General features: G+C 45.5%; 1 protein-coding gene across 4 annotated transcripts in view; it reads right to left on the reverse strand.

The window, feature by feature from the left end:
- Nucleotides 1–20,194, reverse strand: part of Slc20a2 (solute carrier family 20 member 2) — a 96,026-nt gene that overhangs the window by 13,197 nt on the left and 62,635 nt on the right. For all 4 annotated transcript variants that reach the window (XM_038327399.1, XM_038327400.1, XM_038327401.1 and 1 more), the window contains 5 exons: nt 18,528–19,085; nt 14,108–14,248; nt 12,385–12,470; nt 9,927–10,023; nt 1,019–1,135 (listed from right to left, as the gene is read on the reverse strand). In XM_038327399.1, coding sequence (XP_038183327.1) covers nt 1,019–1,135; nt 9,927–10,023; nt 12,385–12,470; nt 14,108–14,248; nt 18,528–18,816 — 730 coding nt within the window. In that variant the 5' untranslated portion in view covers nt 18,817–19,085. The remainder of the gene's footprint in view (nt 1–1,018; nt 1,136–9,926; nt 10,024–12,384; nt 12,471–14,107; nt 14,249–18,527; nt 19,086–20,194) is intronic.

A 20,194-nucleotide genomic window follows, 5' to 3' on the forward strand; every position in this document is an offset into this window, starting at 1 on the left:
GCACACACTGTCTTGTAGTATTACAGTAAGCCTTAAAGGCAGGAAGTCTCGCTCTTCCAATTTCAAAACCGTTGTGGCTATTTCAGTTTCTTTAGCTTTCTATATACATTTATGAAGAGCTTAAGTCTCAATCTATAACATATTATGCTGGGATTTTAATTAAATTCATGTTATACATACAAATCAACATGCAAAGAACCAATATTTTGGCCACATTGAGTCTTCCAGTTCAAAAGTCTTTGTCTTCGTGCTCTATTAAACACAGATTTTCAAACTGAGATGCACCCACACTGAAATACAATTACAAGACTCGTTCTGCAGTCAGTCCGCCACGAATGTCTAAGAACCCAAGGCGGTTCACTTGGACTTGTCGGTCTTTCAGCCACTGTTGCCACATGCGCCATCCTTTAAGGTAACTGTCCGCATTTTCCCAGAGAGAAATGTTTCCTACTGAGCTGGCAGAACCTTGTATGTGTTCACTTTCGGTTATGCTGGGAAACAAATAATGATGCTCACGCGGCCGCAAATCATCAAGGAACTGTATGAGCCAGAAACAGAAGTGGAGGGCCAGAGGCCTGAGTCTGCACCCCTGGGCAGTTCTAGGAACTACACTCACCTCTAATTCCTTTACCCGTTTTTGCTGTTGGTGCTTTTGTTTTCATTTTTGTTTTTTCTAGACAGAGTCTCTCTGTAGCTCTGGCTGTCCTGGAAACCAGGCTGGCCTTGAACTCTCAGAGATCCGCCTGCCTCTGCCTCCCTGCCTGGCTTAAAAAAAAACTCACTTTTTTTTTTTTGTTTTTGGTTTTTTTGAGACAGGGTTTCTTTGTAACAGCTCTGGCTGTCCTGGAATTTGACTGGCGCTGAACTCACTGAGATCCGCCTGCCTCTGCTCCAAGTGCTGGAATTAAAGGCGTGCGCCAACCAGTTATCATTCCTTTATTCTTAAGGACACTATTTACAGAGATAGCCTCAGGAATGAAGAGCAGTTTTGTAATCTGGAAGAATAACAGCTGCTTACCTGCTATCTTCCTCTTCATCCACGGACACACGAAGAGCCACACGAAGAAGGCGAACACCAGAGCGACGCCAAAGGAAATGAGAGCTATGGCCCAGATGGGAAGCGTCAGCCCCAGCACTGGAAACAAAGGGACAGCAGTGTTGGTACCAGGAGAGCCTCCGCCAGCAACTCATCTGCTCCTCCAGGCTCAAACCAGTCACCCGGACTCTGTACTGAGCAAATATCTCAAGGAAACGAAACCAAACCAAACACACTCACACCTGGGGGCAGACAGCAGGGCTTTGTTTAAGACATACGGTCTTGAGAATCTGCGCTTGTTAGGAATTATTAAAATGAATTAATTATTAAAATGCTACCACTTGGGCACGGTCAGTGTAGGAAGTTTTGCATAGCACTATTTTTCTGTATATGTTGTATCATTATCTGAGCTGATTGGGCAAATATGGCCACTTGCTGTTTTATGTCCTAACAGATGGCCCTGCTCAGTAGTGGCAAATGGTGGCTCTGCGGATGATGTGGGCTTGTGCTGCCTCTCTGGGTCTTTGCTCACTGGCCAGCAGCTCTGCTTTAAACAGGTACTGTTATACCCTGGTCACAGGCACGCACCTCTTAGAGACAAAGAGAATTCTGGGTGTGGTGGTACATGCCTATAATCCCAGAACAAGGGCAGTGAGGGCTGCAGGATCGTTGTGTTAAAGTCTCATAAAACCAAACACCCCCAAATGAAACAAAACAAAACTCCAAACTAAAAGAAGAAAGACCTTACAGAAGTAAAAGTTTCCTTAGAGACCACCACCCTTCAAATGGAACTCTTCCTCAAAATTTAAGAAATTACAACACAGCAAACCTTCCCATCGAAAGTTAGCATTGCAGCAATAAGGGTTGGAGTGCCTGTGGCTTAGTGATATCATTTTTGCTCAGCACGCTTGGCTCCCTAGCTCAGCCTGGAATTGTATCTGTTTTCTGCCCTGGGGATAATAACAGGTGCTTTCAGAAATATCTACAGGTGCGGAACTTAACATCTATGCTCACACATGAACACCTATACATGACTCTCTTACCTCAGCTCTAATTTTTCTTCAATCATAAGAGCAAACACGTGTGCATGTGCGTGTATCCACATGTGGGATTATGTGTGTATGGGAGTGTGTGAGCATGCACTGTGAGCGCCTGCGCACATATGTGAGTCTGGGTGCCTGTAGAGGCCAGTGATGTTGGATCCTCCGAGAGCTGGAGTCACAGGGTTGTCCTGGCTAATCCTATGTCAACTTGAATCACCTGAAAGGAGGGAACCTCAGTTGAGGAAATGTCCCCATAAGATCCAGCTGTAGGACATTTTCTTAATTAACGACAGCTAGGGGAGAGCTCAGCCCATTGTGGGTGGTGCCATCCCTGGGATGGTGGTTCTGGATTCTATAAGAAAGTAGGATGAAGCCAGGCAGTGGTAATGCACGCCCTTAATCCCAGCACTTGGGAGGCAGAGGCAGGCAGATCTCTGTGAACTTGAGGCCAGCCTGGTCTACAAGAGCTTGTTCCAGGACAGCTAGGGCTGTTACAGAGAGAAAGCCTGTCTGAAAAAGAAAGAGAGAGAGAGAGAGAGAGAGAGAGAGAGAGAGAGAGAGAGAGAGAGAGAGAGAGAGAGAGAGAGAGAGAGAGAGAGAGAGAGAGAGAGAGAGAGAGAGAGAGAGAGAGAGAGAGAAGATTGAGCAAGCTATGATGAGTAAGCCAGTAAGCAGCACCCTCTATGGCCTCAGCACCCTTCCTGGCTAAAGGTTCCTGCCCTGCTTGAGTTCCTGTCTTGACTTCTTCCAATGATGGACGGTATAGTGGAAGTGTAAGCCAAATCAACCCTTTCCTCCCCCCCCAACTTGCTCTCTGGTCACAGTGTTTCATTGAAGCAATAGAAACCTATTTAGGGATGGAGCTAGAAAACATCATTTTGAGTGAGGTAATCCAGACACAGAAAGACAATTATCACATGTACTCACTCATAGGTGCTTTTTAAACATAAAGCAAAGAAAGCCAGCCTACAAACCACAATCCCAGAGAACTTAGGCAGCAATGCGGACACCAAGAGAGACTTACATAGATCTAATCTACATGGGAAGTAGAAAAAGACAAGATCTCCTGAGTAAATTGGGAGCATGGGGACCTTGGAGAAGGATTGAAGTGGGGAGGGGAGAGGCATGGAGGGGAACAGAGAAAAATGTAAAGCTCAATAAAAATCAATTTAAAAAAAGAAACCTAATTAAGGCAGGGTGGTTGTGAGACACCTGATGTGGGTGCTGGGAACTGAACTCAGGTCCTTTGGAAGAGCAGCATGGCTCTTAACCTCTGAGCCATCTCTCCGCCTCCTTCCCCAACAGTATTTCTAATGGTAGGAATTTTTAAATCAGCCAATGCATGCGTCATTATGGAGATGTAAACTAGCTATACACAGTCATGCACAGGAGGCAGCCATCAGCGGTGAGAACAAGTTCTGCAGAGATGAGACCCAGTGTTTTCCACCCAGCTGACTGCACCATTTGCTTACTTATGCTCAGAGAGAAACAGCAGCGATTGGTTCACCAGGTCACAAGCTTCCAAGAGAATGTGTGAACCAGAAACAGTGGTGGGAAGCCAGAGGCCTGGGCATGTGTTCCAGGGTTTCAGTTCACATATACATTATATAATGTAAATATATATATATATATATATATATATATATATATATATAACACATATGTGTGTTACTGGCTTTAAATAAATATTTAATATAATAAATAATATATAGTAACTGTAAATATATATAATTAAGAATGCCATTTGTGTAAATTGGAAGCATTTCTAAATTTAAAAGCTAAGCTTTACTGATGTTGCTCTAACTGTTGTGTACAAGCAAATCTGCTCAAAGTGACTTGAGCATTGTTATGCATCTTTACAATGGTAAGAGGTTAAAGAGCGAGTAACATACACAGGAGGTCGGCAGGAATGTTCACAAAGAGTCAAAACAAAACACAGACCTCCCTGGATTGCTTATGGTTAGCAGGTGGCTGCTGGGGTTTAGACATTTAGATGGATCCACTCCCAAAGTCCAGGGACAGCAGGGAGCCATGGACTGAAAACCGCCTCAGGCTGTGCTGTGCTAGCTGGCAGCCCAGCCCAGCCCAGGTCCTCTCCAGTTCTGCCCACGGACTTGATCCCAGAGCAGCTCAATAAACCATGAGGGTAACAATCTGGGGCTTCACGTCATGAGACCCTGTCTCAAGAACAATAAAAACAAAACGAGGAACACGCTTCAACCACTGCACACACTCGGCAAAATATTTCTTTTAAACGCAATACTTGGGGCTGCTTCATATATAACAAACATTTGGAGAAAATGCTTCGCATTGGATTGTCTTCCTGGTGAGGCTCTCAAATTGTTTCAAATAATTACAACTTCAGGGGGCAACCAGGCACCACGGCTGTTTCCCACTGTGGAGGGACAAAGTAGGGCACAGCTTGAATGGCTTGTGCTCACTCAGCCAAAAGCGGCTGCCAGGAGCCAGCAATGTGAGCCTGGAGCTTGCTTTCAGCTCACACTACTAAATGGCTTCTCATCTTCTGCGCCTCTAAACAACGAAGATACGGTCAACGGAGATTTAGTGCTACCTCGGACATTCTGGTTCTATTCCAGACCCCCCAAAGAAGAAGAAATGGCATGTTAATAATTTAAAGAAGAAATGTTAATAATTTCATTGTCATCGTTGTTTTGCATCTCATCTTTTACATATGGCAATCATTGACAGAATCTATAAAATAAACAAATTAAAACTAGCAAGCTTTGGCCCTGACCAGTCTATGTCTCCCCTGCTTACTCCTCCCGACAGCTCTCCTTGGCACTGACTCAACGCAGGCATTTGGTTCCAATTTTGCACATGATACAAGCCTTTAAAAATAATATTATCATGACTACAGCAAACTGTAAGATGTACAAATATAAAATGTTCTTATCACCCTTTTCAGGGGAAGGAGGAGGTTATGTGTTGTGTGTCTTTCCGGGCATTTTCTAGGTATGTGCAAACTGTTGCTGAGAGTTGGAAGAGGGGGTAAGGGAGAGAAGGCAGGGAGGGACAACTAACACCAAGGGCCATTGGAGGGGGTTATATGGAAGCCAACTACAGTAGAAGCTTCTTAAAATACATACATGTGTGGAAGAAATCTAGATGGAGTCGCCAAATAATGGGGGAAACAATGCCCCAACTAGACATCTCTCTCCACCAAATAAAACCTCTATTATTATCCTCTAACCAGGAATGGGTTATATCTAATGGAGTTGTTGGCCAAAGGGGGCCTCATAGAAACACTTCCAAACTCAGGCTATTGCCAAGGCTATTGGTTGCACAAACTAATGGTAAGACCCTAATGCTGAAGACAACACCTACATATTTCACTGAACAGGAAATTGTCAAGCTGATATCTAACTAGAACCTTTATCCCCCCTCCCCCGGACTGACTCGTGTTCATGGTATTGGAAAGCACACTACCCGAGGGGAAATGTAAACCCAGCTATAAAACCTATGATCTCCAATGGTGACCTACCTGTATGAGGCACTGGTGACATAGTGGCACGTAAGTTGCGGGAGTAACCAACCACTATCTGATTGGATTTAAAGCCTCATGAGACAGAACCCAAGCCTGACACTGTTCAGGTGCCCGAGAACCTGAGACTAGATAAGACATGGGTCTACAGGAAAACCAAATACCATATTTTGCTAAAGGAACATGGCAATAAAATCACTTCAAATGGCATTCTGTTCTACCCATAGATTTTCTCCTACAGTTGATGAGAACTACACAGAGACCCACAACTGAACAATGTGCAGAGTGAGAGACCCTGGAACCATCAATCCTAAATGGGATGATGCATCAAACTTTGCACCTCGGAGCTCAGGGAACTCTGTGGAAGAGGAGGTGGAAAGATTGTGAGAGCCATAGAGGATGGAAGATACCAAGGAATCAGTGCCTTCCACACACAACAGCACAGCCACACCCATGAACTCCATGGTATTTTTGTGATTTTGGGGGGTCTCATTGCTTTGTTTGGGCATTTTTTTTGTCTTACTGGTCTTTTGCTTGTATATTATGATTTCCTATTTTGTGTGAATGTATGTTTTTGTTTGTTTGTATGTGTGTGTGTATTTGTATTTCTTGTTTTTTGTTTGTTTAATGGAGGGGGAAGTGGGGAATAATTTGGGAGGAGATGAGGAAAGGGAAACAATGATCAGACTATATTGTCTGAAAAAAATTCAATTTAGGAAAAAAATTAGTTCACTTCCATTGGGAGTAGAGATCACATCTTTAATTCTAGCACTCAGGAAGCAGAGGTGGATGGTTCTCTGCAAGCTAGAGGCCAATCTGATCTACACAACGAGTTCCAGGCCACCCAAGGCTACACCTAAGAACCTGCCTTAACAAAAGGTGTCCATTTAACAGAACCATAATTATACTACATACTCTCTTCTGTGCTTTCAATATCATTTAACCATGTATTGTGGACACCGTCCCATAGTAATACACATGTGAACACAGATACATACACAGGTTTCCCTGCTTCTTGTTATCCTTCCTCAAATGGTAAACAATGCTATTGTTAGGTTTTGCTTTATTTTAGACCAACATTTTAAAGCGTTAGAAGAACCATGCATGTACAAGGAATGCTGGGAAACTCAGGAAAATGAGTCATGCTTTTGAAATAAATATGGTGCTTCTTAATTTTGCTCTACAGTTGGAATCTTAAAAATATAGCAGCAGCTTTCTCAGACCAGGCTGCGTCTGTAAATATTTTTTGGTGCTGGGGTGGGGGGAAGGCAAGTGTAAAGAACTTTGTTTTGAATCCAGCCCTTGATGGGACTGGAGACGGTGTCACCTCGGTGCTTCTGCCTCTCTACAGCGTGGATGCTGCAGTCAGCCCTGGAGCCCAGAGGCCTCCTTACAAAGACTGTGGGGCCTGACAGTTTCCTGGGAGCTGACTTCCTTGGGCTTGGATAAGAAGCAGCTAGAACTGGGAGAAAGAGCAGAGAAGAAAGAGATGTAGAGGAAGAAGACAGAGGACGGGAAGGAGAACGAAACAAAGATGGAGGAGGAGGAAGAGGAGGGAGGGGATGGGGAGGAGGCTGCTGTGGCAGTCATGCCTCAAGAACAGCTTTGCTCTAGAAAATTCAGAAACCAGGCTAGGCTGTGTCTGAGCATTCATTTGCTGACAGAAGAGTGAGCAGGGCCAGGGATGTGGCGCAGGGGTGGGGACGTGAAGGCACTTGTTGTGCGACCTGAGTCCCATATAGGAACTCACATTAAAAAAAAAATCAGGATGCAAGGCCAAGCATCTGGAATCCCACCATGCTAGAGCAGAGAGGTGGGGGGAGGACAGCTCCCAGCAGCTCCCAGGCCAGCCAGCCTGGGGTAGCTGTGCAACAGCAGAAACAAGAGAGGCCTTCGAGGGTGACCCCTGACAGCTGGCCTCTGACCTCTACACGTGTGCTGTGCCAAATGTGTCCCTGCATATGCGCGCGCGCGCGCACACACACACACACACACACACACACACACACACACACACACACTTCACAAATGGAGTGGAGATTGCCAGTGAGAACTTTCTAAGAGCTCTCACTCATCACTTGAGAACCATAAAGAAGTAAATGTTTATGGCAAAAGCGGTTGCTTGTCAGGTGTGGTTCACTTCTGTGCTCCCAGCTACTCAGGAGGATCATTTACTCTCAGAAATTCTGGAACACCTGGGCAACACAGACAGCTCCTGCCTCAAAAAACAAACAAACAAACAAACAAAAAAAAAACAGAAAAGTCCCTGGTGTTACAGACCCTGAACTGTCACGTGAGGCCCCTGTGGAAACAACACAAGACCGCAGAGCACTAGGCCCAGAGACAGAGCAGACACCCTGCATTTCTGTTACCTCATGGGATGCTGATGTGACTAGCCTGTGGCCTCACTCTGCCCTAGCTGATGTGTGTCACCGTGTGTCACTTTGTGTCACCGTGTGTCACTGTGTACCATGTCACTGTGTGTCACCGTGTGTCACTGTGTGTCACTGTGTGTCACTGCATTCTCTCTGCCTTCTAGTCTTGCTTTTTAGTTTTTCAAATGTCAGGAGACAACTGTGATTTTATTATAAGCTTTCAGTTTATTTACATTTGCCCGGCGTCTTGGCATGGCTTCTTGTTCTTTTACTTATCTTTTTCCTATGTATTTGCCGCATCTTTGCTAAGACAGCCATCTTGCTGGCAGAGAGGATTATTCTGGGGGAATGGGGGGAGCTATATGGTGGCAAGACACTGAGGTGTGAACACCTCACCGGGGTGTCGTAAGAAATCATATGTACATCCATGGAGCTGATCTTTAGATGGAGCTATCATAACCAATGCCACTCTGAAGATGAGAAATCGATCCTCAGAATTAGTTACAGTAACCAGCAAAGCTAAGGACCAGAATTTACACCAGGAACCTAGTCTCGGACTCCAGTGTCTCAGTTATGACATTTTACTGCCATGTAAGACACCTTAAGCAACCTGGCACATACAGAATATAACAAATTCTTTCTCTAAATTCTCTTAAAAAAATCGTCCAATATTTTTTATAGTTATCTCTATATTTTCTATATACTTAATGCTCAGAGCCACCTGTTGTTAGGAATATTAAAATCTACACAAGGATGCTGTGGGTTACTGTTCATTCAATGGTCCCAGTACCAGAGTTGGCATCTGGGTGGGCAACTGTTTAGGCAAGACTATATCCAAAGGCCAGGTGTGTTGGAGCATATCTTTAATAGCAACATGTGGGAGGCAGAGGCAGGCGAGTCTCTGTGAGTTTGAGTCCAGACTGGTCTACATAGTGAGTTCCTGAACAACCAAGGCTAAGTAGAGAGACCCTGCCTCAAAAAACAAGCAAAGCATGCATAGATAAGAAAGGACAACCACGGTCTATTTCTTAAAAGGACGCACAGTGGAGGCAGGGCACTTCCCATGGTACCCGGCACATGACAAACTCAGTATGTGTCAGGGGCTGTTTGATCACCAACAATCATTACCAGCCTTGCTATTTTTTTTAAGGTACAATGTGTATGAAAAGATTCTTACTTCAGGTTTCTATAGGACTCACACAGGAGTGGTCATGACTCCAAAGGACCGACCAGCCACACACAAAGACACCTTTCTTTCTTTCTTTCTTTCTTTCTTTCTTTCTTTCTTTCTTTCTTTCTTTCTTTCTTTCTTTCTTTCTTTCCCTCCCTCCCTCCCTCCCTCCCTCCCTCTCTCTCTCTCTCTCTCTCTCTCTCTCTCTCTCTTTTTCTTTCTTTTTTTTTTTTTGCGAGTATTGTATTGCCAGGCTCCCCTGAAACTGGTTAACCAAGGCCAAGGTCTGGGGTGGCAGGGGGATGGCAGGTACATGCCATGATGCTCCCCACCCCACCCCAAATCAGAACAGGAAGAGAAGGAGTAATTCTGAAAAGGAAATCGCTAGGTCCGGGACTAATGGTTGGATAATGCCCCAGGAATTTCTGTATTCACAGCTGTAAACTTCTGGCCCATCTTTCCCATCCTTGACAGCTGGACCACATGTGTGATGCACCTTCCTCCTGCTTCCGCGGCTACTGGAACATGGTCCAAGACGTGGCGTTTCAGTTGGCTGCCAGGGCAGCCTATGTGGGTGACGGCAGAATGGGATTTCCGTTTGAGAGCCTGTTGTTTTTGTATTTCATGCATCTTCTTGGTATTTAAAACAAGGAAATGCACTTATTATTGTTTTTACTACTCCACGATAACAGGAACAAGGCTTCTTACTATTAACCAACCCCAATGCTAGCTACAAAGCAAGTGAACGATATTAAACTATTACATGCTCCTTATTTAATATTCCATGGAGGGGTCTTACCTGGTGCTCCCGTGTACATGATGGAGAAGACGTTTATTGCTATAGTAGCAGCATAGAACAGAGGAAGCGCCTGGAGACCGTTTGGAACAGGGTCCTCCTGTATGACAAGGAGCAGAGTGGGGTGTCAGGACCGAGAACATCTGGCAGCAACATAAACAAAGAGACGGGGTCCTGATTACAGGGAAGCAACACGGTGCGAGCTGCTGCCTCGGCTGAGGCCATCTCCCCTACACATCTGTCGCCAGCACATTAGAGAGTCACACGAGCTGACATGGCTACGTTCATCTTTCCACCTTCAACAACTGTAGGCTCTCTCCCCTCGGAGGCCTAGAGTCAAGTGACAGCCATCATAGCATGGGTGGAAGATTTTTTTTTTTTTTTTGGTTTTTTCGAGACAGGATTTCTCTGTGGCTTTGGAGCCTGTCCTGGAACTAGCTCTTGTAGACCAGGCTGGTCTCGAACTCACAGAGATCCGCCTGCCTCTGCCTCCCGAGTGCTGGGATTAAAGGCGTGCGCCACCACCGCCTGGCTTGGGTGGCAGATTTTAAATGACTCTATGGCTAGGCACATTTTAACTATATTAAAATATATAAAGCAGGGTTGAAGTGGGTAAGAGTACTGGCTGCTTGCTCTTCCAGAGGAAGATTCCCAGCAAACACATGGTAGCTCACCACCGTCTCTACTCCAGTTCGAGGGAATCCAGCGCCCTGTGTGGACACCAGGCACACATGTGCTACACAGACACACTTGTAGGCAAAACACCCATATCCCCTATACGGGGAGAGCAAGACAGCTCGGAAGGTAACACTTGCTCTTTCATAACGACGATCTGAGTTCCATGTCTACATGTCATGTGACTCCTGAGAGTCGTCCTCTGACCTCCACAAGCACGCCGTGGCACGTGTGCTCCCATACACGATAACAGTAAATCAGTTATACAAAGAAAACATTTTTACACGTGCTACAATCTTCAAACTCTTTTAATAGGGTATAGTACTTAATCTTCAGCTGCTAAAAGTTAATAAGACTTGTGGGCTCTTTGTGAAATGCAATGTTTATTTGTAATTCCAGGCTTTGGCTACGTGTCTGTGATGAACTTACCTCTAAGCTATTAGAATGCTATTTAAATGCTATTTATTTGACCTTTAGAATATGTATGTATGTTTTGCCTGCACATGTCTATGTGCACTGTAGGCATGCAGAGCCCATGGAGGTCGGACAAGTGCACTGGAACCCTGAGACTGGAGTTCCAGAAGGTTTTGGACGTCCACAAATATAATATTGTGTCACATAAAGTACAAATATTATATAAAAATTAAAGAATAAAAATAGTTATAAAAGAGACATTGCAAATAAGTCTTTGATAGTCAAAATAAGAAATGATGGTCATTTTTTTTTTTGCCAGAATACTGAGCTCAATAAATTCTACTATTTTAAAATTTCATTTTATTTATTTATTTTGAGACAGACCTCACCATGTATCCTTGGCTGGCCGGGAACTCACTATGTAGATCAGGCTGAACTTAACCTCAAAGACACCCGCCTCTACCTTTCCAAGTCCTGGGATTAAAGGCCACCATGCCCTGTGAATTCCAACTCCAATCTTTTGGATTTTTTGTTATGTTTTGACAAAACGGATCTCTGTGTTTCTTTTTTATATATACTCTTAAGCCAGTGTTTCTACATTTTAAAAAAATTGAAAAACACCTGTGCTGGGTAGTTATACATCAACTTGACACAAGCTAGAGTCATCTGAGAGGAGGGACCTCAATAAAGAATTGACGCCATAATATCTGGATGAAGGCGGACCTGTAGAGCATGTCCTGGGTTCTGTAAGAAAGCAGGTTGAACAAGCCACATGGAGGAGGAAGCCAGTGAAGCACCCTCCATGGCTTCTGCATCAGCTCCTGCCTTCAGGTTCCTGCCCTGCTTGAGTTCCTGTCCTGACTTCTCAGTGAAGGACTGTGACCTGGAAGAGTCAGTGTAACAAAACCTTCCTCCCCATGCTGCCTTGGCCACGGCATCCGTCACTGTCCACCACAGCTAGAGTCACCCTGACCAGGACCGCAATTTATATTGGGCAAGGAGATTATTCAGCTGTTTTTAATTAATGGTTCAGTTTCAAAAATCTCAACACTTTTATTATATTCTGTTTAACAACCAGGAAATAATCGCCTTTCATTTTTGAGATCTGAGACCAATTTCTGGGAGTGTCGTTTAACGAACTAAATTATAGAGCCAGGAAGCACCATTTGTGTGCTAACTCTGGCAAGGCTTGGCCCCTCGCTGAGGCTTCTGATTACCCATGGTCACCCTCTTGCTCAAACTCCAGGGCAACCTGGCAATGGAGAAACAATTCTCCCACTGACCTACCGTTACTAGTTTCTACTGAGCAGCACCAAAATTCGTTCTAAAATTTAATAGTCAAACATAAAATGAAGAAAGCAGCCTCACTTACCTTGGTTAAGATGAACATCCTGATTAGCACAAACAGCACACCAGACATGAAGCCAGAAAGAAGCGGCGATATAAACCAGGAAGCCACTGAATGATTGAGAAAGAATCCAGTGAATGATATTATTCACACACAAGTATATTTAAACACTACCACAGGAAGCAATATATTGCCTATATGAACACCTATTACCAGCACTGCCAGCGTCAGAGCCCAGGATGCATATATATAGAGCCCTCATGCATAGTTCTCAGGCCCAAACACACTCACATATGGCTGGTTATGCTGGTCGGTTTCTGAGGTTCCTGAACTCTAGCTTCAGTTTACGAATTAGTTCCCTCTAAGTCAGGGGTTCTCAACCTGTGGGGCGCGACCCCTTGGAATGGCAGATAGTTTGCATATTGAATATTGACATTATGATTCAATTATGATTCATAACAGTAGCAAAATTACAGTTATGAAGCAGCAACAAAACAAGTTTATGGCTGGGGGTCGCCATAACCCGAGGAACTACATGAAAGGTCGCAGCCTAGGAAGGGTGAGAACCGTTGTTCTAAGTCACGTTCTTGCTTTTATCAATACATGTGGAGTCTGTTGTCCCAACAGCAAGGGCTACATATAAGGTAGGTCACGTTCTATTTCCTTTAACCATATCCAACTTGGTGCTTTCCTTCCTCACATCTGATAACTACAAATCTGGTGTTAGCCTCTACTGGGTGCTTCTGGTTCTGGCTACACCCAGAAACCACCTGGGAGTTTCCAAACACGGGTGATGCTCTGGCTCCGCCCCCAGACTTCTGGCGGTGCAGAGTAAGACCGGAGTGTAGATCCTTCTTGATTGCTCCTTCAGGTAGTTCTAATGAGCTGGGGTTGAGAGCAGTCATTCCAGAAGCTTGGGGACATACGGTGATTTTTGTGGGGGCCCGCACCCCTGGTTGGCAGGCCAGGGATCATTGTGAGCTATAGCTCCTAAGGATAGGATGGTTCTAGGAAAGAATGAACTCCCTGCAGGACAGCGATGGCACCATCTATTCGGAGTGAGCCCTGAGAGGACTGTCAGAGACTGTCTAGTGTAGATGGACCACTATGGGGAGGAACACCACAGTGCTTCCTCCAGGGGGCAGACCTGAGCACCATGCGACTCAGGGAAGTCAATAAAAGGGGCTTTATTCTGGGCTTCCCCACGACCTTAAACATTGACTCTTGGATTTAAGGCTTTGCCTCACTTGGGCCTAGCTCTAGTCTTTCTCAGACACTGCTGATTTCAGTGAAATGCAAGTTTCTTCTGCTTGGCAAGGACAAATAAGATATTGATTTCAGGGGGCTGGAGAGATGCCTCAGTAGTTAGGATCACTGGTTGTTCTTCCAGAGGACCCGGGTTCAGTTCCCAGCACCCAAATGGCAGCTCACAACTGCCTGTAATTCCAGTTCCAGAGAAACCAACACCCATGCCAAAAACACCAATGCATATAAAATAAATAAAAAATTACTGATTTCAAAAGCTAGATGATGCTGTAACATTTTAAGAGTGGAGCTAAAACTGACAAGTAACAGTGAACTTGCCCCAGTAATGGAAATTGTAAAGAAAATGCATTACCTGCCTATACAATACTGGTCTTCTAACCCTCAACATTGAGGGGAAAGTATTACAAAAGTAACTTTTAATAAAACTTACTCTAGAGAAGGCAAACTTTACTTGCTAAAGGTAAAAGAAGATGCCAATTACCAATCTTGACAAGCTCCATCCACTGCACGCCTTTGGTACCAATCGCCACAAGTGAGAACCCTATGGTAGAGCCGACTATGCAGTGAGTTCCTGAGATTGGAAGTCTCAGGAAGGATGCGATCAACTGCCAAACAGCTGAACCTGTGGATGGAAAGATGAGTTAAAACCCCAGATACACAACACAGTGTCTTTGATGCCTGGCAGGGGGAGGGTATCTACAACATCATGTCCCCACAATCTCATAGGGAGTGGCATTATTAGGAGGTGTGGTCTTGTTGGAGGAAGTGTGTCACTATGGAGGCGGGCTTTGAGGTCTCACATGCTCAAGCCATGCCCAGTGTCCGAGTCCACTTCCTGTTGCCTGTGTAAGATATAGAGCTCTCAGTTACTTCTCCAACACCGTGTCTGCCCGCACGCTGCCATGCTCCTGCCATGATGATAATGGACTAACCCTCTGAATTGTAAGCAAGGCCCAGTGTTTTCCTTTATAAGAGTTGCCAAGGTCATGGCGTCTCTTCACGGCAACAGAAACCCTAACTAAGACAACCTGAGTTTAATTTTCTATGGATTGTTTTCTTACAAAACACCAACCTCCTGACAAAAATCACTCAGAGTGATTACCAGCCATCACTGGTGAGGCTGCTGGAAAGTCTGGTTATGATGAGCAAGCAACTAAGACATTATACACGAAAAAATTTTTAAAAGGCAGTATATTGGGAGGAAGTTTTGTTCTGTTTTGTAGTCCAATAATGAGACAAGCTGGAGACAAACTAACAGGCCATATTGGTCCGTGTAAGAGAGTAACATGTTGTATGGCCCTTTGACTTTTGCCACACATGTGAAAAGAAATCAACAATGAGACAGCTAACCTGGAACTGGTATAACCTGAAGTTGGGCATTGCTCTCAGATCTTGTTTGCAATATTACTGGGAGCTCTGAGTTTGGCCTCGTGTTCTACGCTTGATGTTTTTCTAGGCTGTAGGTCATAGAAGCCATTTTCATAAGCTGGTCCTACACGCCAGGGAACACTGAGAGTATCAGCTGGGAGTTATCCCTTTCAGCAGCCGTTGCTAAGAAGGGCAAACAGAATGAACAACAAAAGGCTGGGCTGATAAAGTGGACTACCACTAACCCCACTGTTAACTGGGAAAATCAGGTTGCCTGGCAGTAGCCGTGTCCTTAAGCACCCCCCCGGCCTCTTCTTCAAAGACAGCTGAGTGGCACAGGTTCATCTAAGGCCACATAGGTCCTAGAGTGTGAGGCGTGAGGCAAAGTGGACAGCAGCTCCGGCGAAGGCCAGGCATGCGGACCTTTAGAGTGGAGGCTGGGGGGGGGCACCATATACATCTCTGAAGTGTGTGTTGAGTGAAGAAGGAATCAGCCATGTGCTACCGTAAGGTGTCACGTCTCCAGGGTAGCACCCGCCTTTCTCTGGACCGTTCCCTAGGCCCCACCTCTGTGACCTGATCAGCAGCAACTGGTTTGCCTTACACTTAAGACCTGAGTCAGCCCTGTCTCGAAAAACCAAAAAAAAAAAAAAAAAAAAAAAAGACCTGAGTCAGGATCAGGTGTCCTTGCTCAGAACTGTAATGTAAAAGTATAAACTTTATGGTCTTGTAATATTCTTATACAGTTAACCTGGTGATGTCAGAGGATGGTCTGAGCTCACCCTGTCCCACGCAATGGAATTTTCCTTCCTGAGAGCTGCCACCATTTTTACTGCTGACTTTAGTGGTGACAGTGAGACGTGGGATCATGAGAAGACAGGGCGAGGCACAGCTGATGAGACACGGTGACATGGGGCGACACGGGGGTGACGAGGGGGCGACGCGGGGGCTACGCGGGGGTAACGAGGGGGCGACGCGGGGGCAACACGGGGGTGACACGGGGGCGACGCGGGGGCGACATGGGGGAGGCACGGGGAGACACGGGGCGACGCGGGGGCAACACGGGGGTGACGAGGGGGTGACACGGGGGCGACGCGGGGGTGACACAGGGTGACACGGGGGCGACGCGGGGGTGACACGGGGGCGACACGGGGGAGGCACGGTGACACGGTGGAGGCACGGTGACACAGTGGAGGCACGGGGGTGACACAGGGGTGACACGGGGCGACATGGGGGCGACACGGGGGTGATGCAGGGGCGACACGGGGGCAGCCAGTGGACAGGAGCCACCTGACCCCTGGGAACTGCTGAAGGGATACAGAGTCACATGGACATCAAGAAGAAAACTGAAGAAAGATACTTGAAAGACAATGACATCCTACAAAAAGGAAAACGGATGGGCTATGGAACAAAGGTATCAAGAGAAACTCAGGGAAAATGGGAGACAGGCTCCTTTGAGATAGTAAGTGGTGTCTGGAGGATTAAGTAGAAGGCAAACAAAGGTTCGGGATCACACGAGGATGAGGGGTGGGCATGAGGAAGGGTAGGGTGCTGAGTGAGAACAGGAAGTGAAGGGTGAGGAGGCTTGACAGTTTCGTGCACTTCTTGTGGTGGCTTGAAGAAACGGTTTGTCTTGTCATTGTGTGGTATCTCCATGAGCCGATGCTCAGATTTGAATTCTCAGGTTTTTGGAAGCATTGCTGGCTTTATATGAAGTGGGTTGATTTTCTACAGGGCTAAGCAAAGGGTCTCAAAAGATAGCTTGTTCGGGAAGTTTAGGTGACATTGACAGGATCTTCTCCTTAACACACTTACCTCTGACACCAGGCTTTTAGGCAGCACAGAGGCCCTAGGTCCGGGGACCAGTCAGAACAGAACAGAGTGACACACACCGAGGAGAATGAGAAGAGCTGAGGAGGAGCGCAGACCGCGAGGAGTAAGACAGACCTTGTCATGGTTGGTTTGTTTATTTATTTTGGCTTTTCAAGACAGGATTTCTCTGTGTTGCTTTGGTGCCTGTCCTGGAACTAGCTTTTGTAGACCAGGCTGGCCTCGAGCTCACAGAGATCCGCCTGCCTCTGCTTCCCAGGTGCTGGGATTAAAGGCGTTTGCCTTATTCGGCCCGGCGACCTTGTCGTGTTATGTTCGGATGGCTCCGGCTCGCAAGGAATTCAGTCTTTAAAATCAGGTCATACAAATTCCCAACCCAAGGAGCTCTCCAGTTCATCTAACCACAAACCAGAAAGGAAACAGCAGAAGCAACCACCACCCCCGAACAAACCCAGAGAAGAGAGAAACCAAAACAATCGTGTTATTCAGACAAACCCTCAAATTGCCTTGGTAAACCCAAATGCTAGTTGAGGTTAAGAAAAAAACAATCCTTTACTCTTTGAATAAGGAGCCAAAGGCCGCGGGTGGGAAAAGTGGACAAGCTATGCCGCTTTTGAAACCGCAGTGGGGGACAGACTGCTCAGCTCTTCCAAGGACGCCACAGGGAGTTCTCAGTGCGCAGGCGCAAATGGCATCGCCTAGGTGCAGAGACTCACTCGGGGAAGGTTCTGAACCTGTCAGTGTTTCTATTCCTCCCGTAGTTTCAATAGCCCTTTCTCACGACATCTTAATGCAGTGGTTCTCAACCCTCCAAACACTGCGACCCTTTAATACAGTTCCTCATGTTGTGGTGACCCCAACCATAAAATTATTTTCACTGCTACTGCATAACTAATTTTTGCTACAGTTATAAAATCATAATGCAAATATCTGGGGATTTTTTTTTTATTGTTTTAAGCAATCCTATGAAAGGGTGATGTGACCTTCAGAGGGTCACGACCCACAGGTTGAGAAACACTGCCTTAATGACCTAAAAAAAAAATTTCAATTTTACTTGGCTATTAGGAAACTACAGGTTAAATTGTAAATTGAAACAACAAAAGTTAAATTAATCAATCTTTTTTCTTTTCTTGGCACCGGAGACAGCCAGGGTCTTGAGCATGCTAAGGACAGATCCTGCCACTCAGCCATATTACTGTTCCCAAGTATACTACCGTAGTACTCAGGGTTGTTCTCCAGGCCTCATGCATGCCAGGCAAGCGGTCTTAGTCCAGAGGCACACTCAAACTCCTAAATATTTTTTTTATTATAGCTACATTTTTGAAACATTCCATCATACACAATGAAAAATCATTATAAAAATATAAACCAACTTTCAAGGTTGGTTATAGGTAAACTTTAAAACACAGTCACTGATTTTATACGTATATATGTATATAAATATATGTTCTTTAGAAAGTTTAAGATCTCCCTAAAACAACAAAGCAATATTCTACACGTGGTATTCTGAGGCTCAGGTGTATTTTTAAATGGCTAAAAGTTTGAGAAAATGGATGCTTGCTTGTTAAAACCGTAAAGCACAGGCAATGAAAATTGTATCGTAAACACAAATCATTAAACCAGCCTCTCAACAGTTAAAACGTAGACCCCTCCCGTAGGGGCATGGCAGTGGGTCAGAGGAGGCGGAGGGCAGAGCTACTCACCAACCATGGCACTCACTTCCCCAGCCATGAGCGTCTCCACGGTGTCATTGTAGAGGTTCACATCGATGATGCCCTTCCGGATGGTCTCCCCTACTTTCGCTCCCAGGAGCACAGAGCCAGTGGTTTCAAATATCGAAGCCAGAATGCATGCCTGTCTCAAGGTCACTACGCCAGAGCCCACTGCGGTTCCGAAGGAGTTGGCAACGTCATTGGCACCAACTGAAAAGGCCAGGATGAAAGCAATAATAAAACCCAAAATGACCATCCACAAATACCCATCCATGGCCATTTTGGAGAATGGGCTCTGGGGTACTTTTCTTGCACAGAGATATTTTAAATAAACAGAGTCTGAGGTTGCTAACTTCGGGAGGCCAAGAGTTCTTGCAAACAGCGAGTCTGGTCTGGAAAGTGCTGGATGAGGCTGAAGTCTGAAGAGACTGTTAGTTAGCTGCTGCTTTCGGAACTACGGTCAGTACAGTTCATTAGGTTGTATTCAGTCAATGGTACAACACATTCCATATTTTTTCTCCCAGCCTGGGAAAGCTGTGATTTTTCTTCCTATAGAAAGAGAACAAAGAAATCAATCACTATTGAGTACCTGTAACAGCTAATTCTTTCAGAAGTGTTTAAAGCCTGCTAATGGGATCTGTCTTTAGCATGCGACAGACCTGACCACAAAGCAATTCAAGGAAGATTATAATTAGTCTCCCCTCCAAACCAACCAGAAATAAAAGATAAAATACAAAGCTGGCTTCTAGATTGTTTAATGCCAACAGATCGACAGGATGCCATTTTAGATGAAGTATTGTATGCAGTTTGAAAAATATATTTGGTCGCTGTTTTCAGAGAACGATTTCTTCAAATGCGTAACAGATAAAGAATACATCTAAGTTATATCATGTTTTAAAATGTTTGGAATGTCCTGGCTCCTTGGAACACAGGTTGTATGATCTCACTGCGTGACAGTTACAGGGAGAAGCTCATTTACATTGATGTGTGGGAAAGATGCTCTCTTCAGAGCTGGGCGGTGGTGGCGCACACCTTTAATCCCAGCACTCAGGAGGCAGAGGCAGGCGGATCTCTGTGAGTTCGAGGCCAGCCTGGTCTACAAGAGCTAGTTCCAGGACAGGCTCCAAAGCCACAGAGAAACTCTGTCTCGAAAAACCAAAAAAAAAAAAAAAAAAAAAAAAAAAAAAAAAAAAAAAAAAAGGAAAGATGTGTCTTCAAACTCGGGAACAAGGTTACTCCTCCTGGGGGTGACCAAGGAAGAACTACTGAGCCTCGGAGGAGGGGCACAGAAAATGCAGCAAGCAGGGGCGGGCTGGTCACTATTCGCTGTATCTCATCTTTCTCAGGAAAGACCAGAGACCTCACTGGGCTAAGGTCACCACCCACCCTGACCACTGTGGTCCCAGTCACCCCTCATCCCAGCTCTTCACTACTTGAACTCACAAATCACAGTCTAATAACCTGGGGGCTTTGATCTCTTTGATGGTTTGAATGAGAATGGCCCCTATATGCTCACGTCTGAATACTTGGTCCCTTGTTGGGGGAACTGTTTGGGAAGGACAGGGAAGCATGGCCTTGTTGGAGGAGGTGTGTCATAGGGGTGGGCTTCGAGGTTTGGAAAGACTGGCACAATTCCAGGCTTGTTTTGCTGTCTTCTA

This window comes from Arvicola amphibius, chromosome 4, assembly GCF_903992535.2.
Source record: "Arvicola amphibius chromosome 4, mArvAmp1.2, whole genome shotgun sequence".
Taxonomy (NCBI): domain Eukaryota; kingdom Metazoa; phylum Chordata; class Mammalia; order Rodentia; family Cricetidae; genus Arvicola; species Arvicola amphibius.